We start from the raw sequence: 19,301 nt of genomic DNA on the forward strand, positions 1-19,301 counted from the left end.
ACATACCCTCAGAGCTCCATTCTCTTGTACTGCCTAAAAACTTACATGTTCCTGCCACCAAAGACCAATAGAAAGGTCAGTGGATTTGGTGTGAGAGGACCTGGTGCAAAATCACACCTCTGTTCCTTACTGCCCACATCGTCTTTTTTTTTTAGACCCTTTATTTCTGTCTTAGTATCAATTTTAAGACAAAAGAGCAGCAAGGGCTGGGCAATTGGGGTTAAGTGACTTTCCCAGGGTCACACAGTTGAGAGGTGTTTGAGGCCAGATTCCACTCGAGGGTCTCCCCACTCCAGGCCAGGTGCTCCATCCGTTGTGCTACCTAGCTCCCTCCTGCCTATGTCATCTTAGACAAATCAGTTCCTGTCTCTGGACCTGTTTTCTCATTTGTAAAATCAAAGGGTCTTGGATGGTTTGACTATCCCTTCCAGCTCTAACTCTATGATCTAAGCTTTGTATCTCCCCAGTGGCCAGCACAGGGCTTTGAAGAGAACATGTTTACCTGCTGAGGAATTAAACTGAAATGACTAAGAGTGAAGCAGAATTATGTCCCAAAGACTTCTGTGTCATTTCTTTCCTCTGGCTCAGCTTCCATGGGATTTCTGCATTATTGACATAAAACTAAATCAAGAAGGTATTGTTTGTATGGCTGGATAGGTGAATGGAGATTCATGTTCATTTCATTTTTGGAAGGTTGTGGATAAATTGTCCAGAGGAAGAAAGCAGGATAGTGAGGGCACTGGGGAACATGCCACAGAAAGACAGATTGAAGGAACTGGTTAGTGATAAGCCTGGGAAAAGGGGAAAGAGAAAGGATGGGACAGCAAACATTTGATTGTCTGTCACAGAAGTGGCATCAGATTGATTCTGCTTGGATCTACTGGCCAGAGCTGGAAGCAATAGACAAAAATTGTGAAGAAGTCATTGGGAAAATGACTTCCTAGAATAGAATGGGGGCATTGGGGTGGTGCAATGGATAGAATGCCAGGACTGGAGTCAGGAACACTTGGCTTCCTGAGTTCAAATCTGGCTTCTGACACTTACTAGATGTATTGCACAGGGCAAGTCACTTAATCCTATTTGCTATAGTTTCCTCATCTCTAAAATAAACTAGAGAAGAAAATGGCAAAGCACTCCAGGATTTCTGCCAAGAAAATCCCAAATGGGGCCACAAAGAGTTGGACATGATTGAAAAATGACTAAACACCTTAACTAGTTGCCACTTGGGTAATTGGAAGGAATGAATGAGATGATGGATGTATTTATAATATAAAATATTCTCTAAATAGAAGATAATTATTTTATACTGATGGAGGGAGCTTTCCAAACCTTATTAACCTTACTATGTTGGTCACAACTGGAAGTAACTGAACAATAAGGGTGGAATAGGCTACCTATGTGGATGATGACTTCTCCATCTTGGGAGGTCTTCAGGGGAAGGTTGGGTGGCCAGTTGGAGTCATAGAAAGATATCTGCTCAGATAGGAGTTGTACTAGATGGCCTCTAAGATTTCTTCCCACACACTAATTCTAAGGAAGGACAAATAATGGCTATTTCCAGCTGGGGATGGTATAAACATTCAGATGTATGGAGAGGCAACATGGTGAAGTAGAAAGAATCCTGGATTTAGTGGCAAGATACCTGGGTTCAAATTCTAGTTCTATCATTTATTGTTACCTTGGGCTTGATTTCAGTTGCCTCGTCTGTAAAATGAGGAGATTGGGCTAGATAACTTCTAAGGTCCTTTTCGGTTTCAGATCTGGGAAGGTTAAATTATTTCCCCTTATTCATTCCAAAAACACCCACTAACTTCCAAAAAAATCAGTGAGGTAGCTAGCCAATATTGTAGATAGAGTTTCTAGGCTTGGAGCCAAGAAAACCCAAGTTCAAATCTAATCTCAAGCACTTACAAGCTGTGTGACCTTGGGTAAGAAACTTTATCTCTCCCAGCCTCAGTTTCCTCATCTATAAAACGAGGGGGTTGGACCTGATGACCTCTAAGGACTGTTTCAACTCTAAGTCTGTGATCTATGATATGATGGTTCTCATTTATAAGGCTAGGTATGGCTCTGTACCTGATTTCTCCTTATAGATGAGCAAGGAGGGTTCCAGGGTAGGATGAGGGATGTTGCCTTTGCTACCCCCTTAGCATTAAATTTCCAGAACTGGAGGGCTCAACTCCCCCTTGCATGTCTATGTCTCACCAGTGGAGGATTGGAAACCATCAGGGAGCCAAGAGCAGCAGCATTAAGGGAACATGCTGAAATTCACCACATTACCACAGTGTCATTTGTTTTCCCTTCATGTAAAGTCTTAACAAACAGCTCCTAAGTGGGGGAAAAGCTGCTGCTGAGTGGTCCTGTGTTTCCACTGCTAATAATCTGATTAAAAGGTATTAAAGACACCACATCTGCTCCAGAGATGCATCAAATCAGATCCTAATCCTTGCTCTCTCTCAGGAGGGAGAACAGTGGGGTGGGGGCAGGAAGAATCCCAAAAACCTTATCTCCCTCCCTCTCCAGTCCAGGCCTGTCTTCAAATTCTGTCCCTGGAAAACTATGGATATGGCCAGGGCAATAATAGTTTCCTTGACAGGGCTAGAGTGTGAGGGGCCAGGAATCTTGAACCACTCTAAAGGAGCTAGATCCAGCCAGTCACCTTGCCCATCATATACTTTTCATTCTCTCTCTCTCTCTTTCTCTCTCTCTCTCTCTTTCTCTCTCTCTCTCTCTCTCTCTCTCTCTCTCTCTCTCTCTCTCTCTCTCTCTTTCTTTCTTCCTTTCTTTCTTTTTCTTCCTTCCTTCCTTCCTTCCTTCCTTCCTTCCTTTTTCTTTCTTTCTTTCTCTTTCTTTCTTTCTTTCTTTCTTTCTTTCTTTCTTTCTTTCTTTCTTTCTTTCTTTCTTTCTTTCTTTCTTTCTTTCTTTCTTTCTTTCTTTCTTTCTTTCTTTCTTTCTTTCTTTCCTTCCTTTCTTCCTTCCTTTCTTTTTTTTTCTTCCCTCCCTCCTCTCTTTTCTTTCTTCTTTTTCTTTCTCTTTCTTTCTCTCTTCCTTCCTTCCTTCCCTCCTTCTCTCTCTCTCTCTCTCTCTCTCTCTCTCTCTCTCTCTCTCTCTCTCTCTCTCTCTCTCTCCCTTTCTCTCCCCTCCCCACTCTCTCCCTCCCTCCTTCTATTAATAACCAGTTCAACTAATATTGGTTCTAAAACAAAAGAGTGGTAAGAGCTAGGCAAATGAGAATTTAGTGACTTACCAAGGGTCGCATGGCTAGGAAGTATCTAAGGTCAAGTTTGAACCCAGGACCGCCTAACCCTAGGCCTGGCTCTCAGTCCAATAAGTCACCTCACTATCCTCACACCCCATTAATCTTAAATGTCTACTCTTTGGATCTATTAACTGATAGCTATATATCTTTAGATGGGAAGATCCTTTCTGCAAGCATTCATATTTTACCTTTCTTTGGATCCCCTTGTAGCACTCAGTACAGTGATCTGCAAATACTAATTATATAATATACATGATTAATAACCAGTTATTGTTCTATGTAAAAGTCATCTTTGGTCATTACTCGGGCTTTCTTTTCTCCATTGAATGATTCCCACTCTTTTTTCCCTAGCCAATAAACTTGAACCTTTCTCTACATTAATAACAGCTAGGTAGCATTTCTATTTAAACTTTTCAAAATGCCTTAAATATGTTGTCTCATTTGATCATCACAACAACCTTAGGAGGAAGGTGTCTTCAATTTATCACTAAGGAAAATAAGGTAAGTGGAGGTTAAGTGACTTGCCCAGGGTCACACAACTAGGAAGTATTTAAGGCAAGATTCAAACTCAGGTTATGCTGATTCCAAGTCCTTCACTCTATGGAATGTACCTCTCAGAGGGTCTCTATCATAAATATTTCTCCTTGAGACTCTCGGATTTGGAAGGAACCTAAGAGGCCATGAAATTCAATTTGGGCAAATATGGTGCCAGAACCCGAACCAAGTAAACTGGGTCTGGTCCAAGATGAACCAATAATGATGCTGATGAAGATGGCAATGATGATAGCTGACATTTATATGATGCTTTAAGGTTTACAGAGCACTTTTCTATACTTAATTGAGATAACGCATGGTTTCCTGGTTCATGGAGGCTCCTTAACTCATGAAGGACCAAGCCATGCGGCATAGGGAGCTGCTAGGTGCCTCTATGAATAGCTTATCCTTCCCTCCCTTCAAAGAAGGTTAAACCTGTGCATCTGAGAAAAACAAAAACCCTCTGTTTGTCGTTTCTGTCCAAGCAAGCATGCTCACTTCCTCCTTTCAAAGGGTGTCTGAGCTCTGGGATTAGCACTAATGCTGCTGGAATCCCAGAAAAGGCAGCATACAGCAATCAGGAGGCTGGGGTGGCTCTTGCCAGAGTTTTCAAAGGGAAAGGGACAGGCTTTCATCTTGCTCTGGGGACTCTGAGCCTGACACTGGAAAGGGTGCCCTACTGCCTTTGCAATCACTGTAGCCTCTGGGAGAACTTCTTGGCTGGGGGAGTTGTGCTTAGAGGACCAATGGGTTACCCAGTATTCTTGACCGTGGAAATGTGATCCAGCCATCTGATTTCATGTCTGATGGTGTTTGAGTGGAAATCCAAGCTGCCTAAGGTTCTGAAGTCAGCTCTGGACCCTCAAGGAGAACTGAGCTTGAGGTCCAGAAAGCATTTTGATTGATACAGTAGAACCCTGACTTTCAAGGAAGGCTGGATGCCTTGGATTGAAAGGGATCCTAACAGACTATCTAGTTCTCAGCTGTCTTTTTTCTTCCTATAAAGAGAAATCTAAATTCCTACCATATAATCGAAGTCCAATCATTCTCTTCTTTAAAGACATAATGAAGAGATGGGCTCCCGAATTCTCTTTAGTTTCATTGTGGACTTGGGGGAAAATACTTGCCATAGACATCATGGCATGGTATACTGGGAAAGTACTAGATTTGGAGTCAAAGAACCCAGGAGTCCTTTTCCTCCTTGCAATTAGTTGAATCCTGGAAAAGGGTAGGTTCCTTAAGGCAAGAGGGACAGGGTTCACTCAGGAGTCATACAATTATAAACCAGAAGACCAATATGGGTCATTCCTCAGATAGTCGGATACCAAAATTCAAAGAACTGATGAGTGGAATGTGTGTGTGGAAGCAGAGACAAATCAGTGAAGAATCATAAGGGAAAATACAGGAGAAGCGATTTATCTTATTCAACTTGTTTCCCCAAAGCTTCAGTTGTTTATGGTGGCTGCTTATTTCCCCTGTACCAGCTCTGCACTGATGTGTTGGCATGACCACATGCCAGGTTATGGGCATCCTTAATAACTCAGTTGTAAGAACAATACTTTAAGTTAAGTTTGGGGTTTGAATCCCATCTTGATGTCTTTACTTATATGATTTTGAAAAAATCACTTAATCTCTCTGGACCTCAGTTTCTTCACCTGTAAAATGAGGGGGTTGCATTCAGGGGGTCTTAACTTGGGGTCAGTGAATTTGTTTTCTAAAACAACATAGATTACTGTATTTCTTTTAAAAAAAACAAAACAACACCGTATCTTCCATCTTAGAATCAATATTGTGTATTGGTTTCAAGGCAGAAGAGCAGTAAGGGTTAGGCCCTGGGGGTTAAGTGACTTGCCCAGGGTCACATAGCCAGGAAATGTCTGAATCAGATTTGAACCCAGGACCTCCCATTTCTAGATCTGGCTTTCAATCTACTGAGCCACCCAGCTACTCCCAATAACTGTATTTCAATGTAGATTTCCTCTGCATTTTATTTTATGCATTTAACAAAATTATTCTGAGGAGTTCATAGGCATCAACCAGCATGCCAAAGAGATCTGAGATACAGAAAAGGCTAAGAACCCTTGGAGATGATTTTTTAGACCCCTCTGTCTCTAAATCTTGTGATACCATGATCTTTTCTGCATAGCAATCACTCTTCTTTCCATCCTTTGAGTAACTTATGAATTGTACCTCCTCTAAGGATCCAAAGAGGAGATGACATCTCCCACTCTGACATTATTTAAACATGAATTTCCCATCACCCTATATCACTCATAGTCCACTAATGCCCTTAAACTTTTGGCCTTTGCAGAGTGTTAACGTTAAATTTGTTCTATTTATTTCATATATGTTTGCTTGTGGAAGTGTTTATCTTGGGCTGCAAAACCCTAGAGGTTAGGGACTGTGCCTGTATAACTATTAGCACGGAGCCCAAAACGACTCCTTGTGCAGCAAAGTTTGACTTCACAAGAATTTCTTGTTTGAAGGATAAGAATTCTTAGAGATAGATAAAGGGGACAAGAATGGAAGAAAATGAAAGGAGAGCGGCCATTCCGGAGTTATCAGGTAGAAGGACTGGTGGAAGGACTACACAGAAGCCCAGGGGATGTTGGAGGGGATGCCACTAGACCAGATTCCCAAGGGAGCTCAGAGGATATCAGCAGGTTTCAGGTCCTTAGGGGACATTGGTACCCATTCTAAGAGCACTCTCTTCTGGCCTGCTGATGTTTTATTTCACATAGCAAGGAAAAAAGATGAATATCTCTGGCAGAAGAAGAGTCACCAAGGGAGGCAGGTCTGAGCCATTCCCAGTGTCTGGACCAAAGTTCTTCCTAACATTTGATTAGAGCTTTACAATGGAATCATAGAATATTAGAGGGCTTGAGGCAGTGGAAGACAAACTTGACTGGAGACAGAGGATCTGATTTCAAAATCAAGCTTTTGGTCCTTAATCTCTCTATGACCTTGAACCATTCACTTAATGTTTCTTGGCTGCCATTTTCTTATCTTTAAGATAAGAGAGTTGAATTGCATGAATTGGAAGGATCTATTCAACAATCTATTCAATACCCAATGGAGTCCATGAATTCTTAGATTTATAGATTTGGGCGGGGAAAATGGCATCTTCATTTTCACTCACATCCAACTAAGATTTAGCATTTACCCAATAATCTTAAACCATTATTCTGAGAAAAGGCCTATAGACTGGCTACCTCAGACTGCCAAAAGGACTCCTAACACACAAAAGCTTGGGAATCTCTCAACTAGTCCAACTTCTCACTCCCTATATAAATATCTGTCTCTAAGTCTGGTCATCTAGCCTCTTGCTTGATCATCTGCAGGGATGGAAATTCATTGCTTCATGAGGCAGGCTGTGCCACTTTCAGGAAGCCCTGATCATTAGGAAGTTGTTTCTTATATTGACTTGACTTGAAGTCTGTCTCCCTGGAGTTTCTACTCACCGGTGCTAGTTCTATTTTCCGGAACAAGAGACAAATAAATCAGTTACTTCTTCTACAGGATGGACTTTTGTCTATTGGGAAGATGGATATTACTAGAGTGATGGATTTGAAGATAGAAGGTCAGGGCTTAAGTTATAGCTCTGACAACCTGTGTGACCTTGGGCAGGTCTTTGGTCCTCAAATTCTTCTCTAAAGTGAAGAAGGGCTGGGAGCAGTAGGATGGCTTGGTGGATTGAAAGGCAGGTCTAGAGATGGAAGATCCTGAGTTCAAATCTGGATTCAAACTCTTCCTAGTTGTGTGACCCTGAGCAAGTCACTTAACCCTAATTGCCTAGTCCTTATCATTCTTCTGCCTTCAAACCAATAGACTATTGATTCTAAGATGGAAGGATTAAAAAAAAAGTGAGAAGGGTTAACGAGGTTATCGCTAAAATCTCTTCCAACTCTAAATCTTTGATCCTGTGATCATCACCCTAAAAGTCAGAGAAGTACCTCTTCCTAGGGGTGAGAAGGAGGGGGCCTGCCCTTGGCACAGAGTCTGACACCCTTCCCCCTGGCTTTGTATCCATGGTGGCTAGAGACATAACAAAGGCCATGCCTGAGAGCCATGCATTCCAGGGAAATAGCAGCATCAGGCTGTATAATCACCATGCAGCATCTCTCAATTACACCCCCAGCCAGGACTGCAATTACCACATTACCCCTAATCACCATGTGTTTATTAGCTTCGCCCCTCCCCTATCAGGGCTGCTATTACTGCACATTAATAACCAGGTAGGGAGCTGAAGTTTCCTCCCTTGAACATCAGACCACCCAACTGCCAGCGCCACCCCCTTCCCAAAACACAGACCCCCCAATAGGGAAAAGCTCATCCTCTCTGCTCCACCCTCAGTCAAGATCAGATCAACAGGAAGCTAGGGGCAGAAGGGGAGGCTAGAACTGAGGCCAGCTAGGGCTGGTGTCTGGTCCAACTAAGACACGGATGGCCGAGGAATTGCTTGGTCAAACCCTTCACTCTGATCCTTGAGTCTGTTCACTCTTACTCCAAGAATACATTTGGGTAGGTTTCACTTAGGGGTATGTTATTCTGAGAAGGGAGGGACCCCTTTGCTTCATCAGACTGTTTAGGCTTTGTCATACACACACACAAAATTAAGAACCATGACTTAGATCAGTGGAGTCAAACTCAGATAGAAATAAGGGCGACTGATCGGGACATACGGATCTCTGCAGGTCAGATATTGACTTAGTTTTAAAATGTAATGTTATCGATTTATTGGCTTTTTATTTATTTTGTTAAATATTTCCCAATTATATTTTTAAAATCTATACCTCCTGTCCTGGAATCCATGCTAAGTATGGGTTCAAGGGAAAAAGAGTGGGAAGGACTAGGCAATGGGGGTTAAGTGACTTGCCCAGGGTCACACAGATAGGAAGTATCTGAGGCCAGATATGATCTTTGGATCTCCCATTTCTAGGTCTGAGCCACTTCCTTACTCCAGTATTCCTGAGAAACACTCAGATGTCAGTACACATAGGCAGTCCATCCCACAGGTTGATAGTTGAGGTATTCAAGCCGATGTACAGTAAAGGGATATTGAGACTGCAAAGGGGAGTATTCCTGATCCTCAGGGCTGTCACTTGGGTAAAGTACTGGACCTGGAGTCAAGAAGATGAACTCAAATTCTGCCTCAGGTACTGACAGTTACTAATCTTGAGGAGGTCACTTCATCTCTTCAAGTTTCAGCTTCTGCATCGGCAAGGTGGGGAATAATACTTACATTGCCTCTCTTTTGAGGAAAGTACTTTGTAAACCTTCAAATGCTATAGAAATGTGTGCTGCTATTGTGGAAGCACTTTATAAACTGTGAGGCACTACAGAAATGTGGCTCCTTAGTTTTGAACAGAAGCTGTTACTTAGATCATAGGACCTCAGAGCTAGGGCTGTCTCATTTTATTTTATTTTTATTTTTAAAAAATCTTCCATCTTAGAATCAATACTGTGTATCAGTTCCAAGGCAGAAGAGTTGGTAAGGACTAGGCAATGGGGATTAGGTGACTTGTCCAGGGTCACACAGCTAGGAAGTCTCTGAGGCCACATTTGAACCCAAGACCTCCCATCTCCAGACCAAGCTCTCTATCCACTGGGCCATTTAGCTGCCACCCCTCAATCCCATCTCATTTTATTTTATTAACATTTTTTCAGTGGACATAAATCTATTTTCTCTCCCTCCTACCTCCATCACCCCCAGTTGAAAAAGAAGAAAAACCAAAGCCTCTAACAAATATGCACAGTTAAGCAAAGTCAATTCCCAAACTGGCTGGTCCCAAAAGATCTCATTCTGTGCTCTGAGTGCATCACCTTTCTTATCAGGAGGTGGGTAGCATGTTTCATCCCTGGCCCTTGGGAATAGCAGGCACTAAATTTACACGTGAGGAAACTGAGGTCCCAGAGGCTAAGTGATATCTCCAAAGAAATGGCTTTTGAACTTAGGTCTTCCATTTCCAGATCCTCATAGTATCTACTTACTATAGTGTTCTGCAAAGAGTGGGGATCTAATGCAGATTTATTAAATGCATGAATGAATGAATGAATCTACCACCTCCTTACTTCCTCTTCTCCCAAATCCTTTTTCAGGTTTTTCCCCCATTCTGTGTACCTAGTGACCTGGACTCCTAGATCCTATTTTTATCAATGCATTCAAGTATTTTGGTTAATCTAGTTCCTTTCTGGCTAGGTATTGGACAGATGGGAAAGACAGGTAATCTCTTCTTTTATTTTCCCCCTAAACTCTTACCTTTATCTTGGTATCAGTTTTTTAAAACAATTTTTACCTTCTGTGTTAGGATCAATACTGTATATTGGTTGTAAGGCAGAAGGACTGTAAGGGCTGGGCAATGGGATAAGTGACTTGCCCTAGGTCACACAGCTAAGAAGTGTCTGAGGACAATTTAAATCTAGGATCTCTTGTCTCCAGGCTGGGCTCTCTATCCACTAAGCCCCCTTGCTGTGTCACCTCCACCCTCCCTTTTTTCTTAGTGTCAGTTCTAAGACAGAAGAACTGCAAGGGCTAGGCAACGGGGGTTAAATGACTTGCCCAGGGTCATCCAGCTAAGAAATATCTGGTCAGATTTGAAGCTGGGTCTTCTAGACTCTGAGCCTGGAGCTCTAGCCACTTAGCCACCTAGTTGCCCCATCACTTACTCTCTTAAACAAAGCAGATGTAAACCCATGCACTGAGGTGCCCTGGGGTAAGACTTTAATCAAAATATGAGGACGTCTCTTGGGACATGAAAGTGAAGAAAGTTGCTGGATTGATTACTAAGTCCTTGTTCAAACATTTATGTGTATGAACTTTACTAGGTATCTGGAGTGTATCCATGAAAGAGAACAAAGTAAATAACTAATATCACACGATGGAAAGAAGAATGGATTTGGAATAAGAAGATCTGAATCATTTTGGTTTTGCTACTACCTGTAGGATACCAGGCAAGTCATTTAATCTCCCTATATCTCTGTAAAATAAGGAGATTGGGTTGCAAAGCACTTTAAAGTCTATAAAGCACTTCACATGTATCATCTCAGTTGATCCTTATGACAGCCCTGGGAGGGAGGTGCTATTATCATCCTCATTTTATAGATGAGGAAACTGAGTCAAACAGAGGTTAAATGACTTGCCTTGGGTCATACAACTAGTAAGTGTCTGAGGTAGGATTTGAACTCAGGTCTTCCTGAGGCCAAGTCCAGTTTTCTATCCATTTTAATACCAACTTCCTCTAGGTCCCTTTTTGCTCTAAATCTATGATCTTGTATGTAGGGGTGTGGAAGGGATACCAGATGAGAAATTACCAAGTAACCAAGGAGAAGTGTAATAGAAGCACTCAATTTAAATAGATAATAATAACTATGATGAAAATGATAAAGATGTTATTGTCTAGTCCTTTTTCAGTCAGGTCTGAATCTCTGTGACCCCATTTGGGACTTTCTTGGTGAAGACCCTGGAGGGGTTTGCCGTTTCCTTCTCTTCATTATTCTTCCAGCTGGCACTTATATATTACTGTAAGGTTTGCAATATGCTTTACCCATTATCCCATCTGATCCTTGTCACAACCCAAATGAGCTAGATACTGCCATTATTATCCTCATTTTATTGATAAGGAAACTGAGGCTGAGTGAAGTGACTTATCCAAGGTCACACAGCCAATAAGAATCTAAAATGATATTTGAACTCGACATCAAGTCAATGACTGTACCTACTACTGACCTGTAAACCTTAAAATTTCTTAGATTTATGAATGTTGGAAATATTGGGAAATCTCATACTGGAAAAAATTTCCTACTGATAGTAAGAACCCCCTTGGCATGGGAGGATCCTTCTCCTCCCTACTTGGGACTGCTTTAGGACAGAAACCTTTTGCTGCACAATGGAAAGGGCTTTGACCTATGCTTAAGCATAGAACAGGAAGTTCTTTGAGTCATGATTGATTTTAGAATTGATACAATAGAGATACTTGGAATGACAGAACCAGGTCTTGAAACTACAATCTCCACCCTACTCAGAGTCAAAGGATTTAGGAAGGGCTGCAGCAAGGATCAAGATTTAATTATTTGAGAATATGACCTTCAACAGATATGTGCAAAGGGGCAGACCTCTGGGCGGTCCTGGGTTAAGCTAGAGCCACCATTGGCACAGGGAAGACATGGACAGTGATTGGTAGATGTGAGAACTGAGGGGAGGGAACTTAGATGGTTTCCTTAAAGATAGCGGGGTCTGAGGACTAGGGGGTTCGAGAGGTTTTGCTCTGAGAGGTTGTGCTCTGAGAAGTTTGATTCTGAAGGAGGCTGGAGGTGGAGGCCCCTGAGACTGTTTCTCCATTTTGGTCACGTGAGTGATAGGGACTGATCTCTTTTCTTTGCTTCAGCTATCTAAGGGCTTGGGCCTTTTGGCCCAGCCTAAACAGAGGGGGTATTTAAGCCCTATTCCCTTCTCTCTCTTTCTCTCTCTCTCTCTCTCTCTCTCTCTCTCTCTCTCTCTCTCTCTCTCTCTCTCTCTCTCTCTCTCTCACATACCTTTCTTCCTCCTGTTTGTAATAAAAAACTCCATAAAAGGTTGACTGCTGACTTGAGTTTTCATTTAGGAATTACATAGCTGAATTCCTTGGCGACCTTAAATTAATATATATCAGTCTTTTAAAGTGATTTCCTTGTCACAGACCTTAGCTGTATAACACCCTAAAGGGATGGGGCTTCCCCCTCACAAGTAGACAGAGATCCACAATGGCCTCTTCTGACAGCCCAATGATCCAAGGTGGCCTCCCTGTCCCTGTTCCTCCCCATCTCCTCCTCCCACCATCATTACCTCGTTCTCTTCCTCGTTGTGGAGTGGTTGCGTGTAGGCATCTGGCTTTCTGATCAAAGGATCCACCAGCATGAGGAAGGCCATGTAGAGCAGCAGGGCACCCACCACCGACAGATAGATGACGATGATGACCTGTCAAGAAGGCACATGGCTCAATGGGGGACGGAGCCAGAGCTGACCTTCTGAGTGATTCCTGAGCACAATTCCATCTGAGGCATCACAGGGAAATAGAAACTAAAGAAACATCAAATCCCGTCCTCAAGGAACTTCCTGCCTAGGGAAGGAGATTGTCTCCATCCCCACAAAAAGGCCACATAAACTAGAAAACAAAAATAAGCACAAATACATGAGTAAAGCATGGTCTGAGGAAGTGTGGGAAAAAAGTCATTGAAGACTTCCTAAAGGGAAAAGGAGCAAAAGTCCCTACTTTATGCCAGCTGCTTTACAAATATTATTTCACTTGATCCTCATAATTCTGTGAGGTAGATACTGTTCTTATCCCCATTTTACAGTTGAGGAGACTGAGGTAGACAGAGAGTAGTAAGTGATTTACCCAGGGCCACATAGCTAGTAAAGGTCTGAGTCTGGATTTGAACTCAGACCATCCTGACCCCAGGTCCAGCGCTCTATCCACCCACTCAGCTCCTAGTGGTGAGTTAGAGCACTGCTTGGATGTGTGAGCTTGGATGTGTGACTGTTGGGCAAAGGCACTTGGAATCTGGATTCTCCCCTTCTTAGAGCTTGATATTTCTGTCCCTTATACAAGGGAGAGTATTCCTGATTCCCAGGTTGATCACTTGTCGGCAGTGTAACATGGGGCAAATCCCTTAGTGGCCCTGGACCTCAGTTCCCTCACCTATGAAATGATACGGTTGGACAGGATAACACTAACCCTCCAATTCTTTAAAGCTAGGATCTATCATCTTCTAGCCTTGCTTCTCAAGCCCATCCTAAGTAGGGGGCAAGGAAGAAGGAGGCCACTTCTACAGCAGGCTTTGGGGGGAAGGTCACCTCGGGAAATCCTGGGATTAGAAGGATATGTCTGATGAGGTCTTGGGACTGGGAAGTCCCTTCTCCCTCAAACAGGGTGAGGTGACATCTGGCACACAGAGGGTGGGGCCCCACTGGAGGGAGTTCAGAGAAGGAGAGGGAACCTGCTTAAGGGAGGGGCTGACTCAAGAGGGAAGATGAAAGGAATTAAGTCTGTATAAGCTGACAGGGTGCTAACTAAGGGGTGTGCTTGTATGTGTGTATGTGAGTGTGTTGGGGAGGGGGTGGTAAAGGAGAGACATCTGTTATTTTTTTCCCTGAAAGGTGTAAACACAAAGAAATTACCACAAGAGAGGAAGTGCTCTCTGGCCCAGGGTAGGTCCCATTGTTTAGTCTGAAAGAAGCTAATCAACTCCTAAGAGTTCACTGCATGAAATCATAGAATTCCAGTTTAAATGACCTTCAGATTATCACCTAGTCCAACCTAGTCCTGAACAAAAATCCCTCCAACAATATATGCCAAAGATGGACAGGGAGCTCATTATTTTAAAAAAAAAATCTTTACCTTCTGCCTTAGAATTATTATTCTGTTCCAAGATGGAAGAGCAGTAAGGGTTAGGCAACTGGGGGTTAAATGACTTGCCCAGGATCACACAACCAGAAAGTGGCTGAGGCAGGATTTGAACCCAGGACCTACTTTCTCTAGACCTGGCTTTTAATACACTAAACTAACTAGCTACTTATACCTCCACCTTGGTATCAATTGTAAGACAGAAGAGTGACAAGGGCTAGGCAAATGGGGTTGTGAATCACCTAGGATTACACAGCTAGGAGGTATCCGAGACCACATTTGAACCCAGGACTCCCTATCTCCAGACTTGGTGCTCTTTCCACTGATATACTTAGAATTCATTAGTCCTTCAGGTAGTCCTATTCTACTTTTTGGACAGCTCTAATTGTTGATTAAATTTTTCCTTAAATTGAGTTAAAATCTCTGTAAATTCTGTACAAGGATCCTAGCCTTTCCTCCTTCAGTCCTCCTTTGAGGGTATGAGGAAATAAGTATAAAGGGCAGCAGGAAAGTTTTATATTAGAGAGCAAAAAGAACTTCCTGGTTGAGGATGGGTATACAGACATTTGACTAGGGGAGGCAGAACGGTTCTTTGTCTGAAGGTTTTTTAAATTAGAACTTGGAGAGAAAATCAATCTCAGAACTAGGAAGACCTGGGTTCAAATCTCACATTTGACATACACTGGCTATGTCCCAAGGTTAAGTCCCTGGAGCAAGTCTCAAGCAGTTTTCTAAGACTCTCCATTGCACAACAGGCAAAGACTTACATTGGTATTTCAATGAAATTATAGATTTGGTCCAAAACTTTTAATTAGATTAGATGCAATCTTGCCTAAAGAGAAGGATGGGCAATAGAGTCATCAGAGATGGCTATTAGGCTGAAAATTTCTCTTCTATTGTGATTTATATTACTGTCTTCTTAATTCATGGACAGCTAGGTGGCATAGTGGATAGAGCTCTGGGCCTGGAGGCAAGACCTCAGTTAACAAATCCGATCTCAGATTCTTACTTGCTGAGTGACTCTGGGCAAGACACCTAACCTTGTCTGCCTCAGTTTCCTCATCTATAAAATGAATTAAGAGAAGGAAATGGCAAGCTGCTCCAGAATCCTTATTCCAAGAAAATCCCAAATGGAGTCAAGAAGAGTTGGACCCAATTGAAATGGCTAAATGACAACTCCTTAATTCATTCACTAAAAAATTTTTTTTTGAGGATGGGAATATGGGAAAGTATGAAGACATTAGTCCCAGATTTCCCAGATTCCAGGTACCATCTTTCATTTATGAGGTCCTTGGAGGGTCCTTTCTCTTCTGGAAAGGAAATATCAGGCAATAAGTTGTTCCCCCACCCCTATAATTTGAAAAAACTCTTACTTTCTATCTTAGAATCAATACTAAGCATTGGTTCCAAGGTAGAAGAATAGTAAGGGCTAGGCAGTGGGGGTTAAGTGACTTGCCCAGGGTCACACAGTTGTCTGGCAGATATGAATCCAGGTCCTCTTGACTCCAGGACTGGCACTCTATCCACTGAGCCACCTAGCAGTTTTCATAAGCTTTTTGAGGGCTGGGATCATTTCCCTTTGGCCTTTGCATCGCCAGTGCTTAGAATAGCTCCTGGACCAAAGGGGTACTTAATTGATGCCTGTTAATATGGAAATATATTTTGCATGACTTCATATGTGTGATGGGGGCCGTATTGCTTGTCTTCTTAATGGGGAAGGGAGAAGCTGGAGGGAAGGAGAGAACCTGGAACTAAAAATAATGCTTGCTGATCAACTGATGGATTGGAATTGGCTAGAGCAAGAGACAGAACCTCAGGTATGTTGGAAAGAGGTGAGAGTGGAGAGGCCAGCTAGGAAGGCCAGAGAAGGCTGAGAGCAGCCCTGTGTGCACCATGGATGTGTGGGAGAAGACAGGCCAGCAGGACCTGGATTTGTGGAGAGTTGGAGGATGGGGTGCAGGGAAGAATGGGAGAAGGAATGAGCCTGGGGAGGCTGGGATTGGGGAAGAGGTACCTTGATGGTGGTGGTGCTTCTCTCCTCGTATTTACACTCACACAGCAAACAGTAAGCCTCTACGTCATGGCCTGGTACGGGCATTGGCTCCACCACATGTAAGCAATTACTACAGAAAGAGAAAGGAAAACAAATGAAAAGAGAGCAGAGACAAGGCAAGGGGCCACGGGGAGGTGTAAGGAGACCATAAAATGGCCAGAGGGATGGGAAACAGAATAAAATGGGACAATGTGGTCCCAAAGGGCAGAGTCAGAAGTGATCAGGGAAAATTGGAAAGAGGAACATCAAGAAACAAAAACCTCCCAACAACTAAAGCTGCCCCCAAATGGAACAAGATGCTTCTGAAGGTGGCGTGTCCCCTCCTCTGAGGTCTTCAAGCACAGCCTGGATCATTACTTGTCATGGATGATCACCTGGTACTTGTTCAGTCATATTTGACTTTTCATGACCCCATGGACCATAACTATTCACGGGGCTTTCTTGGCAAGGATACTGGAGTTGTTTGCCACGTCTTTCTCCAGTGAATTCTTTTGTCAGACAACCAGAGGCTAAGTGACTTGGTCAGAGTCACACATCTAGGAAGTGTCTGAGGCTGGATTTGACCTCAGGTATTCCTGAATCCAGACCCAGAGGTGGAGAGGATCCACAGTCCTCCTATACTAATGTCTCATTATGATATGGAGCTGACCCTGCTTTCTCATCCATTCATTTCTTTATTTATTCATCAGTTGGTAGACTGTTAGCTGAGCACATACTCTGAAGTTTCCATTAAGTGGGGAAGGCTCCAAATGAGAGTCCAGTGGTGAGATTGGTGCAGTTATCATGAGATTGGTGCAGTTATCACCAACCCACTTCATGGACAAAGAGCGAGTCTATGCCAGGTTAAATGTGATTTGGTTGGGCTACACAGGCATTAAATAGCTAAGATGGAACTGAAGGAATAAATGAATAAAAGATCTCTTCTAGGGAGCATCTAGGCAGCTCAATGGATAAAGAGCCAGGTCTAGAGATTGGAGGTTCTGGGTTCAAATGTGATCTCAGACACTTGGACAAGTTACTTGACCCCCATTGCCTAGCTCTTACCACTCTTCTGTGTTGGAACCAATACTTAGTATGGATTTTTTTAAACCCTTACCTTCCATCTTAGAAGCAATACTGTGTATTGGTTCCAAGGCAGAACAGTAGTAAGAGCTAGGCAATGGGAGTTAAGTGACTTGTCCAGGATCACACAGCTGGGAAGTGTCTGAGGACAGATTTGAACCCAGGACATCCCATCTCTAGGCCTAGCTCTCAATCCACTGAGCCACCCAGCTACACCCCCCCCTCCCTTAGTATGGATTTTAAGACAGAAGGTGAGAGTTTTAGGGGAAAAAATCTGTCCCAGGCTTCCTGAGATCCCCATGTCAGAGGTTCTCTCACAGATCATACCAGGGAAGTTAAAGATTCTAGAGATCTCCAATCCTGTGGCCATCATAAAATCCAAACTATAAATGATAAAACCAATATATTAGACTTCACCAAAATCCATGGGAATAGTGGTGCTGCTTTCGTGAGACTTTTATGACTATTTTGAAGAAAATTGTGCCAGAAAAGTGTTAATATTGTGAAATTAATCGCATTAATATGACAGCAGGGTTAATGATATTCGAAGTCAATGCTGGCTATGCATTCCTTTATTTCCGCCTCTTAGAATCTTAGTTCCAAAGCTTAGGACATATATCACTTCCTATAGAAAGCCCTTCCTGATCCTCCAAGTCTAATGCTCTCTCCTTTCTCATATGGTTCTGAATTTGTTTATCTGTATAAATGTTGTAGCTAGTGACACAGTAGACAGAGCACTGAGCTTGGAGTTAGGAAGATTCATTTTCCTGAGTTCAAATCTGGCCTCAGACACTTACAATCTATGTGACACTAACTGGGCAAGTCACTTAATTCCATTTGCCTTAGTTTCCTCAAATGTAAAATTAGCTGAAGAAGGAAATGGCAAATCACTCCAGGATTTCTACCAAGAAAACCCAAATGGGATCACAAAGATCTGAACACAACTGCACAGGTTGGGCAACAATAAGGAAGTCCAAATAAATTTTCCAGGGCTAAGCTTTCTCCTTTTCTTTTCTTTTGGCTTTGCCAGGGTCTAGGAGGACACTAGAGGCATTCTCTGTCCTATGGTGGGGTCCATGAACAAGCATTAGGGACAGTGGAAAGATGGAAGCATTAGAGCAAAGATTAACCAAAGAAGGACTTTGTTACTTGAGAGAATGTGAGTGAAAGGGTAGAAGTGATGGTGGGGACAGCTGCCAGAATGGCTTTGTCTTTGGTCCTGAAGTATGTTCTGTCTCTTTTGGGGCCTTCTAAAATGGATGATTAATACCAGAAGTCTCTTTGTGGAGTAGGAATGCAGGATAGAGAAGCACAGAAAACAAGACATGTCTCCAGAGTGGGTTGTGAACAGAACAAGAGCTTTGAAGACAAGAAGATCTGGGTTCCAATCCAATTTCAGTCATTTACTAACTCTGTGACCCTGGGCAAATCTTTCCTGAGTCTCATCTGCAAAGTGAGGGGAATTGGACTAGTAGTAGTAATAGAAGTAGTAGTAGTAGTAGTAGTAGTAGTAGTAGTAGTAGTAGTAGTAGTAGTAGTAGTAGTAGTGGTAGCGGTGGTAGCAGTAAAAGCAGTAGTATTGTAGTTTATAGCATTAGACTTGGAAGTGGAATGGGGAAGACCTGGTTTCAAATTTTGCTCCCAATATTTACTAGTTGTACAACTCTGGACAATTCACTGAACTTCTCTGGACCTCATTAAAAAAAATTGGATAATGAACTCAAATACCTCCAAGGATTCTTTTGACTCAGTCTATGAGGTCATTTTGGACCAATTTTTGAACTGGAAAGGAGTGTAAAGATTATTTAGTCCAACACTCTCTTCTCCAGAGAAGTCTGGGTCTTAAAGAAGTCAAGGAAATTGTCCAAAGCTACCCGGATGAGATTGGAACCCAAGGTCTTCCAGCTCCAAAATCAGTGTTCTTTCCATTACAAAAAAAAAAAAAGAGTTCCTTTTCTCCCAACTCATCAGCCTCATCTGATCCAGTGATACCATGAGAGTGACGTCCTAA

General features: G+C 42.7%; 1 protein-coding gene across 3 annotated transcripts in view; it reads right to left on the minus strand.

Moving 5' to 3' along the window:
- Window positions 1-19,301, minus strand: part of TMEM9 (transmembrane protein 9) — a 34,144-nt gene that overhangs the window by 6,280 nt on the left and 8,563 nt on the right. For all 3 annotated transcript variants that reach the window (XM_001363416.3, XM_056815711.1, XM_056815712.1), the window contains exons 5-6: window positions 16,190-16,298; window positions 12,615-12,746 (exon numbers count right to left, since the gene is read on the minus strand). In XM_001363416.3, coding sequence (XP_001363453.2) covers window positions 12,615-12,746; window positions 16,190-16,298 — 241 coding nt within the window. The remainder of the gene's footprint in view (window positions 1-12,614; window positions 12,747-16,189; window positions 16,299-19,301) is intronic.

The sequence above is a fragment of the Monodelphis domestica genome, chromosome 2 (genome assembly GCF_027887165.1).
Source record: "Monodelphis domestica isolate mMonDom1 chromosome 2, mMonDom1.pri, whole genome shotgun sequence".
In the NCBI taxonomy this organism is placed as follows: Eukaryota; Metazoa; Chordata; class Mammalia; order Didelphimorphia; family Didelphidae; genus Monodelphis; species Monodelphis domestica.